General features: G+C 57.6%; 1 protein-coding gene across 2 annotated transcripts; it reads right to left on the bottom strand.

Moving 5' to 3' along the window:
- Positions 1–4,608: 4,608 nt before the first annotated feature.
- MAB21L4 (mab-21 like 4) lies at positions 4,609–15,485 on the bottom strand. Of its 2 annotated transcripts, XM_055379987.2 has the most exons (6): positions 15,417–15,480; positions 14,074–14,559; positions 10,096–10,321; positions 8,564–8,717; positions 6,851–7,207; positions 4,643–5,721 (listed from the first exon to the last, which is right to left on the bottom strand). In XM_055379987.2, exons 2-6 carry the CDS (start codon positions 14,555–14,557, stop codon positions 5,629–5,631), a joined length of 1,314 nt encoding a protein of 437 aa, XP_055235962.1. In that variant the 5' UTR covers positions 14,558–14,559; positions 15,417–15,480; the 3' UTR covers positions 4,643–5,628. The 2 variants fall into 2 exon arrangements, with proteins under 2 accessions (XP_004033508.2, XP_055235962.1); XM_004033460.4 differs by having other exon boundaries at positions 4,609–5,721; positions 14,074–15,485.
- Between the last annotated feature and the right edge of the window lie 4,859 nt (positions 15,486–20,344).

A 20,344-nucleotide genomic window follows, 5' to 3' on the forward strand; every position in this document is an offset into this window, starting at 1 on the left:
TTCATAAACAGAAATGTAAGTCTTTTTAAATTACTCTCAGCAATGTTTCTAGTTTTCAACATACAGCAAAGCGGGAGGGGGTTATTTAAGGAAAGCCAGGAACCCAGGAACAGGAAAGCCACTGATCCAGCCCAGGAGGCAGGACCAGGCAGCCTCCCCGGCCCCCAGCGGCCCTTCTCCCTCCAAGTAGGACCTCCTGGAAACAGCCCACTTGGGCGTAGATCTTTTGTTAGATTTATTCCTAGGTGTTTGATATTGTTGATGCTGTTATAAATGGCATTTGAAAATTTTCATTTCCAGTTGTTTATTTTTTAATATATAATCTCATTTTTTTCTATATTAATTTTGTATCTTCTGACCTTCCTAAATTCACAAGGCCTAGCAGCTTCTTTGTAGATTCCTTTGAATTTTCTAAGTAGATAATCAAACTCTCTGTGACTAATGAGAGTTGTACATCTTCTGCCTTTTATGTACTTTTTCTTGCTTCGTTGCACCGGTGTAGGCCACAAATACAGTGCTGAATCTCAGTGATGAGCGTGCACCTTCTCGCCTTGGAGACGTGTTTAATGTCTCAGCGTCAGGCTGACGGCAGCAGTGGGGTTTCTGCAGCTGCCCTGCTGTCAGAGGCAGGAAGCCCCCACCTGTCCTAGTTTGCAAAGGGTATTTATCACTAACAGCTGTTATATTTTGTCAAATACCTTTTCTGCCTGTGGTGAGATGATCATAAAGTTATGTTTCTTTATTCTACGGATGTGCTGTTTCGTTGACTGACCTCTTATTTTCTCGTAATATATTTGTCAGGTTTTGATAGCAAGGTTACATTGGTCTTGTAAAGTGGTTGGGACAGTATTTTCTTTTCCTTTATTTATCAATTAAATTTGTCTAGAATAGGGACTATTTTTTTTCCTTATATTTTGGTAGAATTGTCCAATGAAGCTTTATGGGACAGGAGCTTTCTTTATGGGAAGGATTTTTTTTAATGATTTCTAATGTTTTCATAGACATAGGGTTCTTTAGATTTTTGTCTCTCTCTTTGTGCCCGTTTTGGTAATTTGTGTTACCCAGAGCATGCTTGATTCCAAGTCATTGAATGTGTTGGCATAAAATCATCCATAATATCCCTTTATTATCCTTTAATGCTTACGGGCTCTCTAGTGATTTCCCTGTTTCATTCGTGGTATTGGTAATTTATATTTTCTCCTTTTTTTTCCCCCATTGATCAGTCTTGCTAGGGAGTTACTGATTTTATTAATCTCTCCAAAAAAGCGACATTTACCATCATTTTCTCAATTGTTTGCTTTCTATTGATTTCCACTCTTATTGTTCCTTTTATTTTACTTCCCTTGGTTTTAATTTGCTCCTCTTTTTCTAGCTTCCTATGGTAGAAGCTTAATTGATTTTAAACATTTATTTGTTTTCTAGTATGAGCATTTAAAGCTAAACATTTCCCTCTGAGCACTTTCTTCACTGCATCTCCCAAATTTTGATCAATGGTGTTTTTGGAATCACTCAGATCAAAATATTTTATAATTTCCTTGTGATTTCTTCTTCGAACCACAGACTATTTAGACTTATATTGTGTAATGTTCAGATATTTGGTGGATATTCTAAATGTATTTTTGTTTTTTATTTCAAATTTATGTCTGTTGTGGTCAGAGCTCATACTGTATATGGATTTCAGTATTTTGAACATGTACTGAGAGTCTGTTTTATAAACTAGCAGCAGTCTCGGTGACTATCCCATGGACACGAGATGAACGTGTCTTTGTCATTGTCAGGTGTGAGCTTCTACAGATCCTCAGGTCCGCCTGGATGACAGCATTGTTCAAGTCTTCTTTGTATCACTGGGGTTTTGTTGTTGTTGCTTGTTTTGTTTTGGTTTTTTGCCTGCTTTTTCTATGAAGTACTGAGAGTAGGGTGTTCAGTTCTCCCAGCATGAATGTGGTCTTGTTTCCTTCTCCCTTTAACTCTATGCATTCATCTTCATGATTTTGAAGGTCTGTTGTTAGGATTATTACACCTTATTGATGAACTGACTATTTTTATCATTGTGAAATATCGCCCCTTACCTCTGGTAATACTCTTTGTCTTAATGTTTGTGTGTTTTCTTTCCTTGGGCCACTTGTCTCTCCATACAAAAGAGATGAACGATTTCTATTTCTTTTCTTTTCTTTTTTTTTTTTTTTGAGACGGAGTTTCGCTCTTGTTGCCCAGGCTGGAGTGCAATGGTGGGATCTCGGCTTACCGCAACCTCCACCTCCCAGGTTCAAGTAATTCTCCTGCCTCAGCCTCCCGAGTAGCTGGGATTACAGGCACCTGCCACCATGCCCGGCTAATTTTTTGTATTTTTAGTAGAGATGGGGTTTTACCATGTTGGCCAGGCTGGTCTCGAACTCCTGACCTCAGGTGATCCACCCACCTCGGCCTCCCAAAGTGCTGGGATTACAGGCGTGAGCCACCGCATCCGGCCCAGTTTCTATTTCTTGATACTCTGCCCATGCGGAGGATTTTCCCTCACCACTCTCTTCTAGGAACCCTGAGTTGGGAAACTCCATTTTGGTTCGCACCAAAAGACCAAGCCATCATATCCATGAACCAGGCTCAAGATTTTCTTCCTCGGTCATCTAGTCCCAGGGAACCCTCTCAAGGCCATTATGTGTGAGGTTAAAGGAGAGGCACAGGTGCACGTAGGTGATGATAGGGTGACCCAGGCCATTGTTCATCTAACTGACTTGTTTCCACCCACCCTGCTTGGCCTGGCCCTGAAGAGGCCATGTCCATGTACAATGGATTGCTGTTGCACCACCACTGCCACCCCCAAACTTAGGACCCCATAACATTCAGCTCATGGTGGGCAGCTGAGGTCACACAGTTACTTGGTGTCCCCTGGTCAGGGGCCCAATATCACACCAAATGCTGCTTTTGAACAGCGAATACTTCTCTGCCGCAGACAATATGCTCTCGTTCCAGGACTTCACCTCCTCTTTTGGGGTTTGCCAGAGATGCCACATGGTGCCCCTTTCTACTGCAGATACCATTGGCACCATGGTGGTATCATAGCGTGAATCTACTCAAGAACCTGCCTGTGCCCTGGCCCCACTCAGAACCAACAGGCTTCTGAGTCCCCCAGCAAATGGACATTTCCAAGTGAGGTGCATGCAGCCTCCAAAATCCAATGAGGCCCACACAGCACCATGCTTGTTCTTCACAGTAGGTGGGGCAAGGTGCAAAAACTTCCCCTTTACCTTGGAAGCAATGTCTCAGCATGCCCCAGACCACGGAGCCTCTAAAGTCTTAATCTCTGGGCCAGGCCCCGAGACTGTAAAGTTTGTCTCCCACCGTCTGGAATGGATGGTCTTAGAAGGCATCCAAAGAACTTTCCAGTCAATCCTCTGCAGTTCGAATTGGCATGATGTCATCAATACCCAGTCAATCCTCTGCAGTTCGAATTGGCATGATGTCATCAATACCCAGTCAATCCTCTGCAGTTCGAATTGGCATGATGTCATCAATACAGTGAACCAGCGTAATGTTCTATAGACCATCCAGGTGATGAAGGCCCATTAGGCCTACATCGTGACAGAGAAGAGAGGGTTAACATCAGTCTGGGCCAGACGGTGAACTTATAATGTTATCTCTTCCAAGTGAATGCAAACCGTGTCTGAGCCTCCCCTCTGACGGGGATTGGAAAGAATGCCTTTCTCCCAGGCCAGTGACCACATACAAGTTCCAGAGGCCCTGCTGTCCTGTTGTACTAAGGATACCATGTCTAGCACAGCACCTGGACTACGGGTTTACAGCTTGGTTAAGTTTATGTAACCCACTACCATTCACCATAATCCATCTGGCTTCTACCGCGGCCATATTGGTGAATTAAAGTCTCTGAAAGTAGAACTAAATTCTGTTGGTACACCCAGGATGTGGTATGTTTTGCTGGGTTATCTTGGCCATGGGAATAGGGATGATTTTAAAATAAACTTCCCCTTGGCCCTTCCTGCTATTGCAGCTCTTACTCCTGCTATGTACGGCCACCCTGCTTCACAATCAAATGCCAAGGGAATGGCCACAGGGTGGGCCTGGCCCTTCGGTTCCATTATGAATCAGATGTGAACCAAGATTCTGCTTCCACCAGCCCCCATTCTAATGGGGGAGGAGTGATGGCATTTTGTGTCCCCTTGTGTGGGTGTCGGCTCAGGCCCTGGATCTTGCAGCCTTCAAGGGGCCTGGGCATCTCCTGTCGTGAGTCTGTGCTTCCTCTGGCAGATGGCCAGAGGTCCCTTTCAAGGAGGCTCCAGGGAGCTGCTGCTGCATGAATTGCAGGTCCCCTCCAAGAGCCAAAGGTGTGAGCTGTGGCTCAGGCACTGAGGGGTCAATGCCCCTGAGAGGCCAAAGACGGAGAATAGGAAATGTCCAACGGGCAGGACCCATGCAGGTCATGGGCTGCAGGCAGGCAGTGCCAGGCTGATGAGAGAATGTGAGTTGCGGGCACAAATAATGGTAAGGACAGAGTGGGGGTGGCATCAGATGCCAGGAGAGGACACCTTACATCAGAGAGGGGGGATGTTTAGTAGGTTCTTGTACTGCTGTAAACAACTACCTGAGACTGGGTAATGAATAAAGAGGTTTAATTGACTCACAGTCCTGCAGGCTATGCAGGAAGCATGGCAGGGAGGCCTCAGGAAACTGACAATCATGGTGGAAGGTGAAGGAGAAGGAGGCTCATCTTACATGGCCGGAGAAAGAGGAAGAGAGCAAAAGGAGAGGGGGAGGGGCCACACACTCAAAAAACCAGATCTCATGAGAACTCACTCACTATCATGAGAACAGTAAGGGAGAAATCCACCCCCATGATCCAATCACCTCCCACCGGGCCCCTCCTCCAACACTGGGGATTACAAGTCTACCTGAGATTTGGGTGGGGACACAGATCCAATTCTACCTGAGACTTGGGTGGGGATACAGATACAAACCATATCGGGCCACTTCCACGGGGACAGGAAGAAGCAGATGGGACTAGTCCTGGGCAGGTGGGCTCATGGCTGTGTGTGCACCTTCAGTTGGCTTTAGTTTGCTCTAAGAACGAGGTAGGAGGTGGGGATGCCTGGGGAAGGGGGTCATTCACAGAGAATGGAGAAGACTCAAAATTATCCATCAGCACATGAGCCTTTTCTACTTCTAGGGGAAATATTTTCCACACTGATATACAAAAAGTGGACAGTACCCTTTCTGCTGTGTATACCCAACACATTCATTTTTTCAGAACCAAATATACAGCATTTCGTCACCAAGGAATGGCATACAGTGCAAGCAGGGCCAAGTCCTCAGCTCCAGGTCTCCTGCCGATGCTGTTTGCTTGACAACACCACGTGGCTGGGTCAACATGCACCACATGGAGAGCTTGACACCTGCATCCAGGCCCTGACCCAGGGAGGAGGTGCTCCAAGAGGCCTGCCCTGCCCCACCAGGCACTGAAAGACTCTCGGAGGCCACTCCTGGGGACAAAGTCCCTCCACTACCCCCTCAAGGAGAAGCCTGTTTCTTCTTCCAAACGTCCCAGGAGCCTCCCATGGTGCAATGCAGAGTCTGTCGGGGAGCCAAGAACAGGTGGCTGAGACCAGGTGGCCCAGCTCAGCTCTCCCCGCCGCCCAGAGTCCTGGTCTTCTGGAAGATGCTCTGCATGGCAGAGATCCGGTCTTTATCCTGGATGTTGAAGACCTGGAACTACAGGCAGGGTTGCAGGGGAGAAGGGTTACAGGGACCCCTGGAGCCCATGATAAGCTCTCAGGGCCGAGAGCACAGCGTGGAACAACTGGCCCTCCCTGGGCCATGCCGGGCCCTCCTGCCCCGGGTATCTGCCTGGACAGGCATCCCAGAGGCAGAGCGGCCCCAGCCTCTGCTGCTCCCTGAGCCCCTCCTCACACACGGCGTCCCTGGCATGGGCCTACACTGAGGAGGAGGCCCCACAGGGTGCTGCTTGAAGGCTGCCTCCGGTGACCACCCCACCCTCACTGCACCCTGCCCACACAGGTCTGCTGAGAGCACAGAGCATGGCCTTTGCCCCCTAATCTGCAGGCTCTGGGGTAAAAATTCTTAAGTGTTGGGCATGAGGGGAGACCCCAGGAGGCCATCAGCATCTCAACAGGCGGAAGTTTGCTAAAATAGGATAGGAGATGCCCAGCAGAGGGTGGCTACCCTGGGGCCTCACTGCCACTAGGACACAGGAGAGGGTGGCTGAGAAACCCCTGTTTGTGCCCTGGAAGGAGACTGTGTTTGCTCCTGGGAGGAGGGTGAGGGCCGGGCCCTGGGCGAGGAGCAGGGTGGACTCCGGGCAGGCTCAGCAGAGATGGCAGAGCCTGGGGCACAGGGAGGGGCAGTTGGTGGAGCCTCCAGGCACCCATGAGAAGTGGCCCAGGGGACACAGGGTCCCAAGGAGCACGGCTGTGGATTCTTGAGTCCCGGGAGAAAAAAATGGTCCCTCTGGGGCCCAGGTAAGGCCATATCCCTTCATGAGGAATGGAACTCCAGGGTGGGCAGCTGGGGCTCTGAGCATTTACCAAGTGTGAGCTGGGGGGCAATTCTGGTGGGAAAGAGAAGCAGGGTCAGACCCACTGCCCTGGTTCCAGGGAGAAGCCCCAGGCCCTGTGAGGCCACCAGTGAGGGGACCTCCACGGCTCATGTGGCCCCCAGACATCACATGTCCCCACAGACGCTCTCTATCCGAGCCCTGACCTGGCCTCAGCATTCCTGGGGCCGCTGACCCGGGAGAGAATGGGCAGGGAGCCAGGCCAGGGCTCCATTCCACCCTCCCATGCCCCCGGGCCTGCCCAAGGCCCCCGCGGCCAGCACCCACCTTGTCCAGCAGGACATCGAAGTAGGCAGTGGCCCAGTAAGTGGGGTCACTGGCTGGCAGCTGCAGGAGCGCCTTGAGCCCGGAGCCGATGCGCGGCGGGGGGCTGCAGCCCAGGTGGGTGGCGTGGATGCGCAGGGCCGCCTCGGGCTGGCTGGCGAAGCCCTCCACGCGCTGGTAGATGGCGCCGAGGTCCAGGCCGCTGCCCTGCAGCAGATTGCGCTGCGGGTGGAGGAAGTGGGGCAGCTTCCGCGTGGCCAGGCAACAGAGCAGCACCACCAGCAGGCGGTACACGGCACCCTGCAGCTCTGCCCAGTCCTCGGGCGCCGGGAAGAGCACAGAGGCCCACAGCAGCACCATCTGCAGGACAGCAGGGTCAGCCCTGGCCTCCTGGCCCACCCGGCCCACCCTGTGCTCCCACCCTGCGCTCCCACCCTCACCCTGGCTGCCCCTCCCTGCTCCTACCCACACGTCTTCGTACCCTGTGACCTCCCCTCCACATCCCAGTAGGAGTCCCAGGCCCCTCCCACCCGCTGCCCCCAGCCTGCTGGCTCCCAAAGGCATGAACCCCTCTCTCTCCTCCCCTGCCTGGCTCTGGCCCTGGCGCCCCACCCCAGCTCCTCCTTTCACCCTCCAGGACCTCCCTTAGGGGCCTCTGCAGCTCCCAGCATCCTCTGGGCCTTTCTGTCCTTCCCTCCGCCCCTTTGAGCTCCTACTCACCCCCTGCAGCCCAACCCAACGGGCCCATGGCATTGTCACAGTCCTAGCCTGTGTGCTCATGACCCCTGGCCTGAACCACAAGACCTGAGCTGCCTGCGGCTGCTCCAGACACCCTTCCCCTCCATCCTGCCCCAGGCCCTGTCTCACAGGCCCTGTCTCACAGCGGCTTTTCAAACCCTCTTCTCCCATGGCCCCTCACCCTGCAGTTGAGTTTGGGGCTTGGGAACCACCATGCATCCAACCTCAAGAGGGGCTGGAAGCTCCAGGTCAGGTGGGGGCCTGAGAGGGCGTGGCCAGAGGTCACCTAGGGGCTCCGGACACCAGGAGGGGCACCTCTCCCTCAACACTGAGCCAGGTGGAGGGGCCAGCCCCATCTGTGGAGCAGCGCCCGGCTGGCCACACACTCCAGGGAGGGGCCAGCCGAGCAGACCCCAAGACAGCACAGCCCCCACCTGCTTCCTCGGGGTTGGGGTGGGTTGGAATCCCTGGCCCCTGCCTGTTCATTGTTCTTCTCAGCATTTGATGTTACAAAGCCCCAGAAGGACAGGGTTCTGCAGAATGTCACTGTGGCCCAGGAAGCAGAGAGAAGGGTGTGCCTGGACTCTCCTGGGAACCCCCAGAGGGAGATGTCCCAGCCAGGTGACATTCCCAGACACTAGGAGGAGGCTGGCTGGGCGGGAACACCGGGCTCTGTGAGGCCCCACCCTGAGATTCTACCCAACAGTGTCCCAGGGCCAGGAGGGCCTCCGAGGTCACGGCCTAGAGATGGCGAAGGCCAGCCTGCGGCACCACGGCACCCGCGGCCACATTCCCATGACCCTCATGAGCCACGGCCTCACCTCCTCAGAACCTGGGCAGGCCCTCAGAATCCCCCCAACTCCGACTTGGGACTCATAGCAGCTGCCCGCCAGTCAGGGCTGGCAGGAGGGACATGTCTGGGTGCACCTACCCCTGGGCCCTGGTGACAGACAACCCGCTGAGTCCCGCCCTGGGTACCTTCAGGTGGCCAAAGGTCAGGCCGTCAGTCCGGCCACTGTCACGCCAGCTCTCGTGGTTGACCCGGTCGAGGATGGAGAGGCTGTCCAGGCGATGACCCTGCAGGGAGCCCAGCTCCCCCAGCAGCCTCGTGAGCAGGTAGTCAGTGGAGGTCCTGGGGCCCAGACAGACACACTGGGTCAGCCCCCGCCGCTGTTGGCCCCCAGCATGGTGAGCTTCTGAGCCCCGGAGGTTTGGGCCCTGGCCAGGGTCGTGCTGTGCTGCGTCTGCTGGTGGGACCTAGCCGGAACCCAGGCTTCTCGGGAGCTGCTGTCATCGGCTGTGCAGTGTGCACGCCTGCTTTTCGTGGAGACTCCCTGGCCCTGAATACGGAGGGATGTAGGAGCCTCCAGGCCAGCCCAGCCCTTTGTGTAGACAGGAAGGTGCCTCTCAGACCTGCCCAGGTTGGAGCCACCCAGCCCGGGGGTGTGACAGCTCCACTCATGGCCCCTTCAGGAAGCCCAGGGCGGCAGCCTCCAGGGGTGGCCGCATGATGGGCTCAGAATCTCTGCTTCACACCCCAGCCCCGCCTATGCCCACAGCTCAGAGCAGCTCACACCAGATGACTTGCTGTGTGCATGCTGGATGGGCTGAGGTGGTGGAGCCTTGGCACCGCACCCTCATGGGCCCACCCTTCAAGGAGCCACAACAGGGGCCAGTAACGCGCCCAGTGTCCCCCCCAAGTCTACAGGATGTGGGGCACCAAAAATGTCATTTTCCCATTTACTTGCAAAAATGACTCTGCCCAGCCCAGCCCTTCCCCTTCCTTGGCAGGCGGGCAGGTAGTTATTCCACAAGCTTGGACGCCGCCCCTGCCTCGCGTGAAGGGGTCAGCAGCAATGCAGGGCAGGTGACTGGCGCTCCGCTGAGCCTTTCCTTGCAGGGGAAAACCACAGGAGGGACATAACCAGCTTTGCAAAGCCCTCCACTGACGAGCGTGGATTCAACCATCCTTCCAGCAAGTGAGGCAGGGTGAGCCACCCTGAGGGGCCGTTGCAGTGGTGTCAGATCTGGATGGGGTGGGGTCCCTGGCCATTGGCTAGGGGTCTCCAGGGGAGCTCAGCCTGTGCCCAGTGCCCCTCTCCTTCCTCTCACAGACATCAATGTGGACGCACCCCCACTGTGTGGGAACCCTCTCAGCTTCTCTGGGAACCCACCTGCCTGGTCAGGTTGCCTGACCTCTGAGCTATTTTCCTGCCCCAAGCAAAAGCTGGGTAGTGAAAGGTCCGGTCTAGGGCAGCCGTCCACAATTCCAGGTCTCTTGTCACCCAGTGTCAGATGCCACCAGGCCCCTTTCCACTTGGGAGAGGACACATTTCCACCCTCCCTACAGCCAGAGACCCCAGTAATCTCAGTGGAACACACATGCCCATGGGGGTAGAGGCAGACGGAGGACCCTGCAGATCCTCCTGGCTGGGTCCAGGGGAGCATGGGGGCAGTGGCCCCTTCCTGCCCCCTCCCCAGGAACCTTGTGACCGGGAGAGTGCGCCTACCTCCAGAGCTGGGCGCTGGCCGGCACCAGGTCCACCCCTTGGCTGAGGATCCTTCTCAAGCTGCCCTCGGGGAATCCGGGCATCTGTTGCACCCCCTCCAGGGCAGGCACCCCAAGCTTCCTTCTCACCACGGGCACCACGTGGAAGCTGATTGTTCTCCAGCCGCTGGACACCAGCAAGGACAGGTGGAGCTGCTCCTCCCTCAGGCTGGCTGCGTTCAGTGAACCTGCAAAGACCCAAGTCACGCCGGCCCCTCGATTTGCCTTACCTGCCCAGGACAGTCCACAGCCCTCCTCCTGCTGCCGACTTGGCCCCTGCCCCTCATCACCTCTCACCTGCAGCCCTCTCTGCTGGCCCCCACCAGCAGGCTGCAGCTCCCCAACCCCAGACACCTGTGTCCATCCCTGGACCTCAGCCAAGTGAGGAGCTGGCCACCATGCCTGCCCAATGGTGACAGTCCTCGACACAACTACTGTCAGCTTAGCGACTTGCAGCACCAGTGATGGCAGCAGCGTCCTACGTGAGGTTTTCCTTTGCCAGGCACCACCCTCACCCCACACCCCAGGACCACGCCTGCTGTGCCTTCCCAGGCCTTCCTGAGCCTGCTCGCTCTGCCCCAGCCCTGGGACCAAAGTCCCAGCCCTCAGCTAGCCCCCTACCTCCTGACGATGGCCCTGGCGTCTCTGCTGCCTTCTCTGCAGGGGAGGAGGCAGCAGCAGTCCAGGCTGGGGCCACAGGGCTCCCACTCCAGAGCTGGAGAGGGTGGAGCGAAGCTAGGCCTTTCCTCCCCAGAACTCACCTCCTCCTCCCCCCTGCCCCCTGCCCCTGCCCCTGGGAGCTTCCCTGAGAGCCCCCTGCCACTCACATCAACTGCATGCATGGGAAGCCCATGTTGGATCCAGCTAGGGGACCAGTCTACATGATGCGGGCAGCTGGGGAGACAGGGACAGGCCCAGGCCGAGGCTCAGTTCCCATGGAGAGAAGAGGCGGCGGCAGCTGCCAGTAGTGGGGAGCCCACTCGGCCACCCCCGTTTCTGGGCTGCCCAGGCCAGCAGGCTCACAGTGACGGAGCTCGGCCACCCCCATTTCTGGGCTGCCCAGGCCAGCAGGCTCACAGTGACGGAGCTCAGCCACTATTCCTGACCAGGTCTGGATCCTGCACTTCCCGGAGAGCCCTTGCCCGAGAGCCCCATGGCCTCTGTCCCCGACAGGAGGCACATTCTGACCAAGAGGTTTCCCACTCCCTTCCCTCCTCGGACCCCACCCGGGACCCAGCCCAGTGCCCACTTCCCTAACACAGAGCCCAGAGCCCCTGGAGGGCCTGTTCCAGGGTGTGATGGGGCTGGAGCTGGGGCTGGGGGCATTCTGGTGAGTCCAGGGGCCCTCTGGCCTCTGCCTCAGTTGCCCTACCCCCAAAAAACAAATTAATATCCGAGAATGAAGAGGTGAGGTGTCACTCAGGGTGACTGCAGACACCCACACGGCCCCCGCCCGACACTGGCCCGGGGACCAGAGGAGAGGCCGCCCCTCCCCTCCCAAGTACTGTCCAGCCAGGGTGCCCAGGTCACAGGGAGCTGGGCCCAGGCAGCATGCTGGCGTGTCCCCGAGGGAATCCTGGCATGTGCCTTGGGAAAGGTTCCCATCATGAGCGAGCATGGGGCCTGCCTTCCCACCATCCCACAGCCCCAGGGTCCTTCCAGAGGGAGCCTGGTCCTGGCTGTGCGGACCCCTCAGCCCCCACAATCTCCCGTGGGGCAGTTCTGGGGATGCCTCTGGGACCCACCTCAGGGCAACCCTGGCCCTGCTGCCTGGGCAGCCCATCCCACAGGGGCCTCAGTTCCCATCAATGAAAGAGAAGGAGGGCCCCCCCATGCAGCATTTGAGGTGCCTGCCATTCAGAGCCGCCTCTAGTGGCCACACACCTCATCTGCCGTGGGCCACGCACGCTCGCTGCCCGTGACCTGGCAGCTTGGAAGGCAGCCACAACTGCACCAGCCCGGCCACAGGCCATAGCCCCGGGCTGGTCTCACCGGTTCCCAGGGTGGGGGCAGCCTGACCCCTGTCACCTAGGCTGCCACTTCCCCTTTAAGGTGAGTGTCAGGAAACGATGCCTGGAATCTCCCTGCATGCCCAACCCAGCGCAGCTTCAGGGGCCGTGGGCGCGGCCTGCAGTATCGGGTCTGCTTTCTCAGGACGCACTCTGGGGGTGTGAGGAGCCTGGTGGCTTAGACCAAATCCGAATGACTCAGGGCCTGGCACGGCCTCCTGCTCACCCCAGTGGGTGGGCCTGTCTCACAGGCGGGGACAGGGCCAAGTGAGGTCGGGAAGAAGATAGAAATACCCACCCCACGGCCTGCATGATTAGAGGTTCAGAAGATGCTGGGGCAGGAAGCCCGAGGGGCTGGGGGCAGGGTGAGGGCTGGCTGGGAGCACCAGAAGCTGACACCCCAGAGGTCAGGTCAGTCACTCACCCCAGGGCACTAGACAGGTCTGGGGAGGGCTTCTGTTAGAATCCACCCTCCTGGACTCCCAGCATGCAGACTGGAGGCCTGGCTATGTGTGGCGGTGGCAGCGCACCCTTCCCCAGAACCCACAGAAGGTGCCCCTGCCTCCAGGCAGGCCCCAGCGCCGGGCATCCCCAAGCAGGTCACGGCCTCTCGCGAAGGTGAGCTGACCCCACCCGCTGACCTCACGGAGGACATGAGGGTCAGATGAATACTAGGGAGGTGACTCGAGGCAACAAAGCCCTGTGAGGACTGTGGTGACTCACATGTGACAAATTCTGTTCCAGTCCCCAGTTCCCTTCCAGGACAACCTGAGCCCCTGGAGGATGGCTGTACCACTCAGGGTCCCCATCATCCTGGCCCCTGCACAGGCTGAGCCCTGTGCTCCCAGCGACCCTCGCCATCCAGGCAGCCCCTGCTGAAGGAGCCCTGGGCTCAGACTCACCCTGGACCATATCAACAAGGCCCCAAAGGTGGGCCAGGTGCTGTGGCTCACACCTGTAATCCCAGCACTTTGAGAGGCCCAAGTGGGCGGATCATCTGAGGTCAGAAGTTCAAGACCAGCCTGGCCAACATGGTGAAACCCTGTCTCTACTAAAAATACAAAAATTAGCTAGGCCTGGTAGCCCATGCCTGTAATCCCAGCTACTCAGGAGGCTGAGGCAGGAGAATCGCTTGAACCCAGGAGGCAGAGTGAGCCAAGATCGTGCCATTGCACTCCAGCCTGGGTGACAGAGTGAGACTCAGTCTCACAAACAAACAAAGAAACAAAAGGCCCCAGAGGAGAGACTGAGGCCAGCCCCTGGTCCACGCAGAAGCCCAGCCTCAGAGCCCACTTGGGGCTCAAGACACCAATAGACAACTCAGCCATAAGCTGATAAGACACGGGCACACACATGCACATGCATTCACACCCCTGCACTCACGTGCACGCAGGCAGGCACACACACACCCCTCCCACCTGGTGCAACATCACCAGACCCTGGAAGTGGGCATGGGATGGCCTCGGGGAGCCTCGAGGTCACAGGCTGTGACTGGCAACAGAGCCGCCCGCCCAGAGCCATGTGAGGGACCCTCCTGCAAGGCCACCAGTGAAGCAGCTGCCCCAGACTCCAGCCACTGGACGACTGGCAGCCATGGAACCCCCGTGCAAACACACACGACACGGAACACGTCATCTGTCTTCTTACAGGCGTTTGGAGCTGGAAGACCTAAGTGAGGTCTCCCGACTTCTGTGCCCCAACACGCTGTTCACACTTGCACAGTATCACACATGTGCACACATGCCTGTGTGTGCAGTCACACACAGAGGACAGTCGCCACCCTGTGTGCACGTACATGGCAATCACACACATGTACACTCACACACTTGCACACAGACACCCACACAGTGGGCAGGTACAGCTCTGTGAGCACCCACACAGCAGCCCCTCGGTACACGCAGATACGCGTGCAGAGTGGGCTGTGCCTGTACCTGGTGCGATGAGACTGTGGTGCTTGCAGTGTACGATGGCTGCCACCAGCAGGTCCTTGAGGACACACAGGACCTTGCTGGGCACAATGTGTCCACGGCACTTGGCGTCACCCTCCGAGGAGGCAGTGAAGGTATCCTCGGTGGTCCACCGCTCCAGACCAGCCCCTTCCCTGGGCACACCCAGGTGGCATAATTCAGGGCCATCCTCCGGCTGGGTGGCCTCTGGTTCCTCAATCAGTAGAGCCTCGGCATCCACCCACAGGGGCACCTCCATGTCCATTGGGTCCTCAGAGGAGCGCAGGGCGAACTGGAAGGCCTCCAGGCCACGGGAGTAGTCCACGATGAAGCGGGGGTCCAGGGCATGCACGCGCTCCAGCACCGTGAGCAGCACGTTCTCTGCGCGCTGGAAGTCCTGGGCACGCGGCGCCTCCCGGGACCGGATGGCCTGCAGGTAGTGGTGCCACAGGGGCACCTGCACGGCCATGGCTGAGGTGGGGAGAGCAGGGGCAGGCATCCCTTCAACAGTGGCAGGTGAGGGCCAGTGGCCCCTGAGGAGGACTCCGCAGGCCAGCTGTGCAGATGGGCTGTGCGGAGGCACCTGCCCAGGTGAGCAGCAGGTCTGCAGGTGGGGCCTCAGCTCCCGCACAGCAGAATTCCAGAGTGACAGCACAGTGTGGCAGGTGAAATAGCTGAACTATTTAAGGCCTTTGAAGTGGGGGTGAGTCAGTCCCCAGCAATTGGGAATGTCACAGGGGCCATGCAGGGCAGGCGGGGGCTGGGTTTGGTTACCACCCTCCTCCCTCCCGTCAGAAGAGCTCTCTCATCTTAGGCCCAAGGCATGGCCCCTGTCCCAGCCAGTTTTGGGGTCCCTGGAGAAATACTGCCGCTGGACTGTGCCGTCCCTGGGATGGAAGCCTGTGTGTGTTGCTGATGGGCCTCCTTCCACCCTCCTCCCCACAGCCCAGGGGCCGGGTATCTGGATCAGGCCCCCCTGCCCCAGCCTCCCTGCCAGGTTGGAGGGAACACAAGGCACCCCGTGGCTCAGTGAGGAAGGGGAGGCAGGGCAGTGGCTGCCCAGACCCCGCTGTGGGGGAGCCCCGGACTCTCTAAGGCTGCCTGGAAGGCTGGGAACCTGGAGGCTGCGTCTCTGCAATGTTCCCCTCAGACACCTGTGCCCAGCTTAAAGGAAGACGCCTCAAATGCGCACAGGCTGCAGTCCTAGCATGGCTCCTGCCTCTGCCCCAGCTGTGCATCCAGCCATCAGGGCCCTGGACCCCTGGGCTACCAGTCCCCACCCCACCCCACCCTGCCCAGCCTCCAACCTGAGAGGAGCTGGTACCCACCTAGCCTGGGAGCTGGAGCTGGTCTTGTTCTGGAGAGAAGCAGTCTCCGTGGCTCCACCTCACCCAGGTGGAGAAACTCGCCCCACCATCCCCCTCCAGCACCTGCACCAGGCACCCTGCCAGCCCCACCCCCCTCCCTGCTCAGGGCCGTGCAAGTCCCAACCAGCAGGGAGCCGCCCCACCGACCCTTGGCCCTGCCAGCTGGCCGAGTGCATCGGGTGCTCAGCCGCAGGGGTGTCTGCAAACAGTGAACATGGAGATGGCCCCACAGGGGCGTCGTGGAGATACTGCCCCTGTAGCCACCGCATGTGGGCCTCTCACCCCCCGGGGAGCTGCACCTGAGTCAGAGCTGTGGGCAGAACCAGGATCCCAGGAGGGGTGGGGCAGGGGGCAACAGCCACTCACTTCCTCGTGCTTGGAAGCCCCTGTGAGGGGCTGCAGCCCAGTGAGCGGGTCTCTGCTTCCATGCCTCCCAGGACAGGGAGCTCACCACCTCACAGGGTAGCCCACGGTCAAGCGAGAGACAGATATCCCTCCTCCAAGCTGGCCCACTCCTGTTCCCTGGAGTTGCTTAGAGCACATGTCCCCCTCCCCAAGAGCAGCCATTCAGGTTCAAGGCCCCATTTGTCCTGGGCCCTCACCCACAGCCTGCCTAGGTCCCCACACACAGCCATGTGCCACAGTCCTCCGTCTCCACAGGACTCTGGCCTGGGGGAGGTGGACACTGCTGCAGGGCAGCTGGGGTCCTGCCCCTCACCCTCGGCCACAGCGGCCCAGGGAGCTCATCTGCCTGTTCTGAGCCTTGGCTTCAACATCTGTGATTTGATGACACCTTCAGTGTCCCAGCTCCTCCTTCCCAGGAACCTCCCAGTGTTCTGAATTCGCCCAGGAGACCCCCGACCCCACCCCAATCTACCCAAAGTGCCCAGGGGCTCTGAGCCATGGGAAGAGCTCGGCTCCTCAGCCCCCAAGCTGCTCCCTCCAGTGGCCACAGAGCAGGGCCCTTCTCCCTCGGGAACAGCCCCCAGGCTTTGCATCCTCCTTGGCCCCTAAAGCCCCCTCTCCACTGCTGTCAACACCAAGAGCACAAGACCATGTCCCCCTCTCCTCTCCTCGGCAGGGGATTCCACCTGGCTGACACCCTGTCCTGTCCTTCGCTGGCTCTGGCCTCCTGGCTCCCACCAGTTCCTGAGCTGAACCCAGCTGGTTGCCCCAAGGGACCCCGCTCTCTCCACCTGTGCCCCAGCTGAGGTCAGAGCCTCTGATGGCCTGGGCCAGGCCCCATCCTTGCCCCTTGGCCCTTCTGGCAGGTGGTGAATGACATGGTGAGCTCCCTGTGGCTGGAACGGTGTCACACTCCTCAGTGTACCCTAGAGCCGGGCACGATGCCAGGCACACAGGAGCATGTGGAGTACACCAGGGAACTGTGGACAAGCGAAGGTCCCCGGGAAGCTGGACCTGTGGGAGAGAGAGGAGAGCCACTGCTGACGGAGGGGTTGCGGGCGCCCGCCCTGGACGGCTGGGCAGCTTTGACCACAAAGGGGCCAAGTGCTCCAGAGGCCTTCAGGCAGCCACTAGCCACAGTGCACCCAGGACTCCAACTCTGACCCCAGGAGGGTAGCGTGGTGAGGGTGGGGAGGGTCAGAGAAACCAGACGTGTCCTGGGGCCTTGGCAACTCAAGAAGGGGTTCCTTGGCACCCGTGGCAACCGCAAATGCTCAGATGGGTGTTGATTCAGTCTCTCAGTAGAGCTCAGGGCCAGAGCACGGATCCTGTATTTCAGGAAGTCCCGGATGTGCTGGGAAAGGCGGGGTGGGAAGCAGACATTCTGGCCTGAACAGAGTCCCGGGGCTGAACCTAGGGAAGCACCAGGGACACACCCTGAGCCGTGGGGGCTCCACACAGCTGCAGCCCACAGCGGGGGCATGTTTCCAGGGCTGCGACAGACCACGGCGGAGGTAAAATGACAGAAGTGAATTCTCACAGCTCTGGAGGCAGACGTCCAAGAGCATGGTGTTGTATGGCTGGGCTCCCTCCGGAGGCTCCAGGGAAGTGCAGCTCACACCTCTCCCAGCTCCGGTGCAGCTGCGTTCCTTGGCTACGTCTCTCCATCTCCGTCCTCACATGGTCCTCTCCTGTGGGCAGCTGTGCTATCTCTTTCTGCTTCTCTTATAAGGACACTGGGGAGACTATTTAGGGCCACCAGGCTGTCCCAGATGATCTCCTCATCCCATAGGCCTCCCACAGTTCAATCTGTCACCACGTAAGATCTCGATTCACCCATGGTTCAGTCTGTTACCGCGTAAGGTCTCAATTCACCCACAGTTCAGTCTGCTACCACCTAAGATCTCAATTCACCCACAGTTCAGTCTGTTACCGTGTAAGGCCACACTCTCTCCTGTGCTTTATAAGGTCCTGTTCACAGGTTCTGGGGACTAGGAGGTGGCTGTTCCTCAGCCAGCCACGGTCAGCAGCCCCCACACCACCGCGTGCCAGGAGCCCTGCCAGGACGCTGCCTGCAGGGACCCTGTGCTCGCTGCCCCTCCCCTAGCCCAGCCACCTGTTCGGGAACAGTGGGCACAGCTCTGTGCAGCCTCAGGTATGCAAAAGCAACCAAGACAGGAGTCTCCAGCCAAGGTCTACACCAGCCACCAATGCCTGCAGTACTCCGGGAAGGAGACCCTTCTTCTGCGTCGGGCCCTTCTCTCCAGGACACTGTGGTCCCATTCAGCCAAGGTGCCCAGAGTACCTGCCAGGCCTGCTCAGGCTCAGGTGCAGATGCAGAAAAGTCAGACTTGAGCAGACGAGCTTGGCACCATGGTGTGGCCTGAGCAAGTCGCTGCCCCACCTGGGCTCCAGGTCCTCAACGGACAGTGAGGAGTCCACAGGAGACAGACTCTCAGACAGAATCCAGCCGCCCAGCGCCCAGACGCCCTTTACGCAGATGCCTCTGCGGGGAAGCAGCTTCCGTGCTGACATGAGCAGTCTGGACTTCAGGATAAAGCTGCAATGCTCACCACGCAGGACAAACCTGCGTCCTGACTCCAGGAGCACATGCCCGGCCCCTGCGGCCTCCCCTTCATGGCCTAACTCTGCATCAGGGTGGCGAATAAAATGCAGGATGCCCAGCTGTTAGGATTAATCTGAAGTTCAAATCTAATTTGCATGGCACACAAACATTTATTGTTGTTGATCTGGAGTTGGAATATAACAGGGATCCCTGTATTTCCACTGCTAAGCCTGGCAGCCCCCCTCGGAGCAGCACTGAGCGGTAGGGGTGAACCCCCGCTGGGAGGAGCAAAGCAAAGAAGCAGGGGCTGGGGGAGGAAGGAGGTGATGGGCAGTTAAGCCCCAGGTGGATGGAGACGGCTGGGGAACAGTCAGGTGTGTGGCGGGGTGGGTGGGGTCGGGAGATGCATCTGTGGGTCGTGGGCTGGGAGCTACTTTGGACCACCCTGAGGAGCTGAGCCGCATGGGGCTGAGGGTGGGCTGATCCCTCACCTGGAAAATCCAGTGGGGAGCAGACATTGGAGCAGACTCATTTTTCTGAGGCAGGCTCAGCCCAGGACAGGGGGTGGGCAGGGGTCCCGGGGAGAAGGAAGCTCGACGGCACAGGGGTGGGTGGAGGGCGGTGTGAGAGAGGGGAAGGGGGTGTTCTCTCAGTGGTGGCATGGAGACTGCTCACCTGGGCACACGGGGACACCAGCTCCGTCTGTCCAGGGCTCCAGTCGCCAGCTCAGGGCCAGACCACAGGCTGCAGCTCCCCTGGAATGTGCAGCTGGGTGGGGGAACCCTCTAGGTCTCCCCAGGTGCTGGCCACAGTGGGTTTTGTTTTGCTTGGTGGTTGGAGTTTTAGTTTTTTACATTTTGGTAAATAAACATAACTTTTACCATCTTGACCACCTTTAAGTGTGCAGCTCAGCGCCATTAAGAACATTCGTGTTGTGGTGCGGCCATTGTCACCATCAGTCTCCAGAGCCCGTCTCATCTTCCAGGCTGAGACTCTGTGCCCGTTCCACACTGACTCCTGCCCCTCCCCCAGCCCCTGGCTCTCACCATACTACCTTCCGTTTCTAGGGCTTGGAGCGCTCCTGGGACCTCAGGTAAGCATCGGCCTTAGCAAGCACTTATTTCACCTGGCGTTATATCCTCCGGGTTCTTCCAGATTGTGGCATGTGTGAGAATTTCCTTCCTTTTAAAGGTGGTGTAATGTTCCACGGTGGGGACGGACCACATCGTCTGTGAACAGACACCTGGGCTCCTTCCACCATCGGCTGCAGTGCAAATGCTGCTATGAACACAGGGGTACGAATATCTCTTTGAGTCTCTGCTTTCAGTTCCTTGGGGTATATGCCCAGAAGTGGGTTCCTGGATCATATGGGAACTCTGTTTAATTTTCTGAGGATCTGTCACACCGTCCCCACTGCAGTGCACAAGAGCCCTGGCTTCTCCACGTCCTCCCCAGCACTCATCCTCTGCATTCTGGGTAAGAGCCATCCCAGGGGTTGTGAAGTGCTGACGTGCTGTGGTTTTTGATTGGAATTTCTTGGATGAGGCGACTCTGAGTGTCTTTCACATGCCTGTTGGCCGTGTGTGTATCTTCTTTGGAGAAACGTCTGTTCAGGTCTTTCGCTCATTTTTAATTGTGTTGTTTGTTTTCTTGTTGTTGGGTTGCAGGAATTTTTTTTTTTTTTTTTTTTTTTTTTAGACAGAGTCTCCCTCTCACTCAGGCTGGAGTGCAGTGGCACCATCTCGGCTCACTGTAACCTCTGCCTCCCAGGTTCAAGCAATTCTCATGTCTCAGCCTCCTGCATAGCTGGGATGACAGGCGCACGCCACCACGTCCAGCTAATTTTTTTGTATTTTTTTAGTAGAGACGGGGTTTGGCCAGGCTGGTCTTGAACTCCTGACCTCAGGTGACCCACCTG

This window comes from Gorilla gorilla, chromosome 11, assembly GCF_029281585.2.
Source record: "Gorilla gorilla gorilla isolate KB3781 chromosome 11, NHGRI_mGorGor1-v2.1_pri, whole genome shotgun sequence".
NCBI lineage: Eukaryota > Metazoa > Chordata > Mammalia > Primates > Hominidae > Gorilla > Gorilla gorilla.

Bases quoted from the DNA above. Each gene is read 5' to 3' on its own strand.
- MAB21L4 (XM_004033460.4), bottom strand. From the start codon at position 14,587: ATGCCTGCCCCTGCTCTCCCCACCTCAGCCATGGCCGTGCAGGTGCCC. The intron at 8,718-10,095 runs GTAGGCGCACTC...TCTGGGCCCCAG, and splicing joins GCCAGCGCCCAGCTCTGGAG to GACCTCCACTGACTACCTGC. The intron at 5,722-6,850 runs GTGGGTGCTGGC...CCCTGCCTGTAG, and splicing joins TCGATGTCCTGCTGGACAAG to TTCCAGGTCTTCAACATCCA.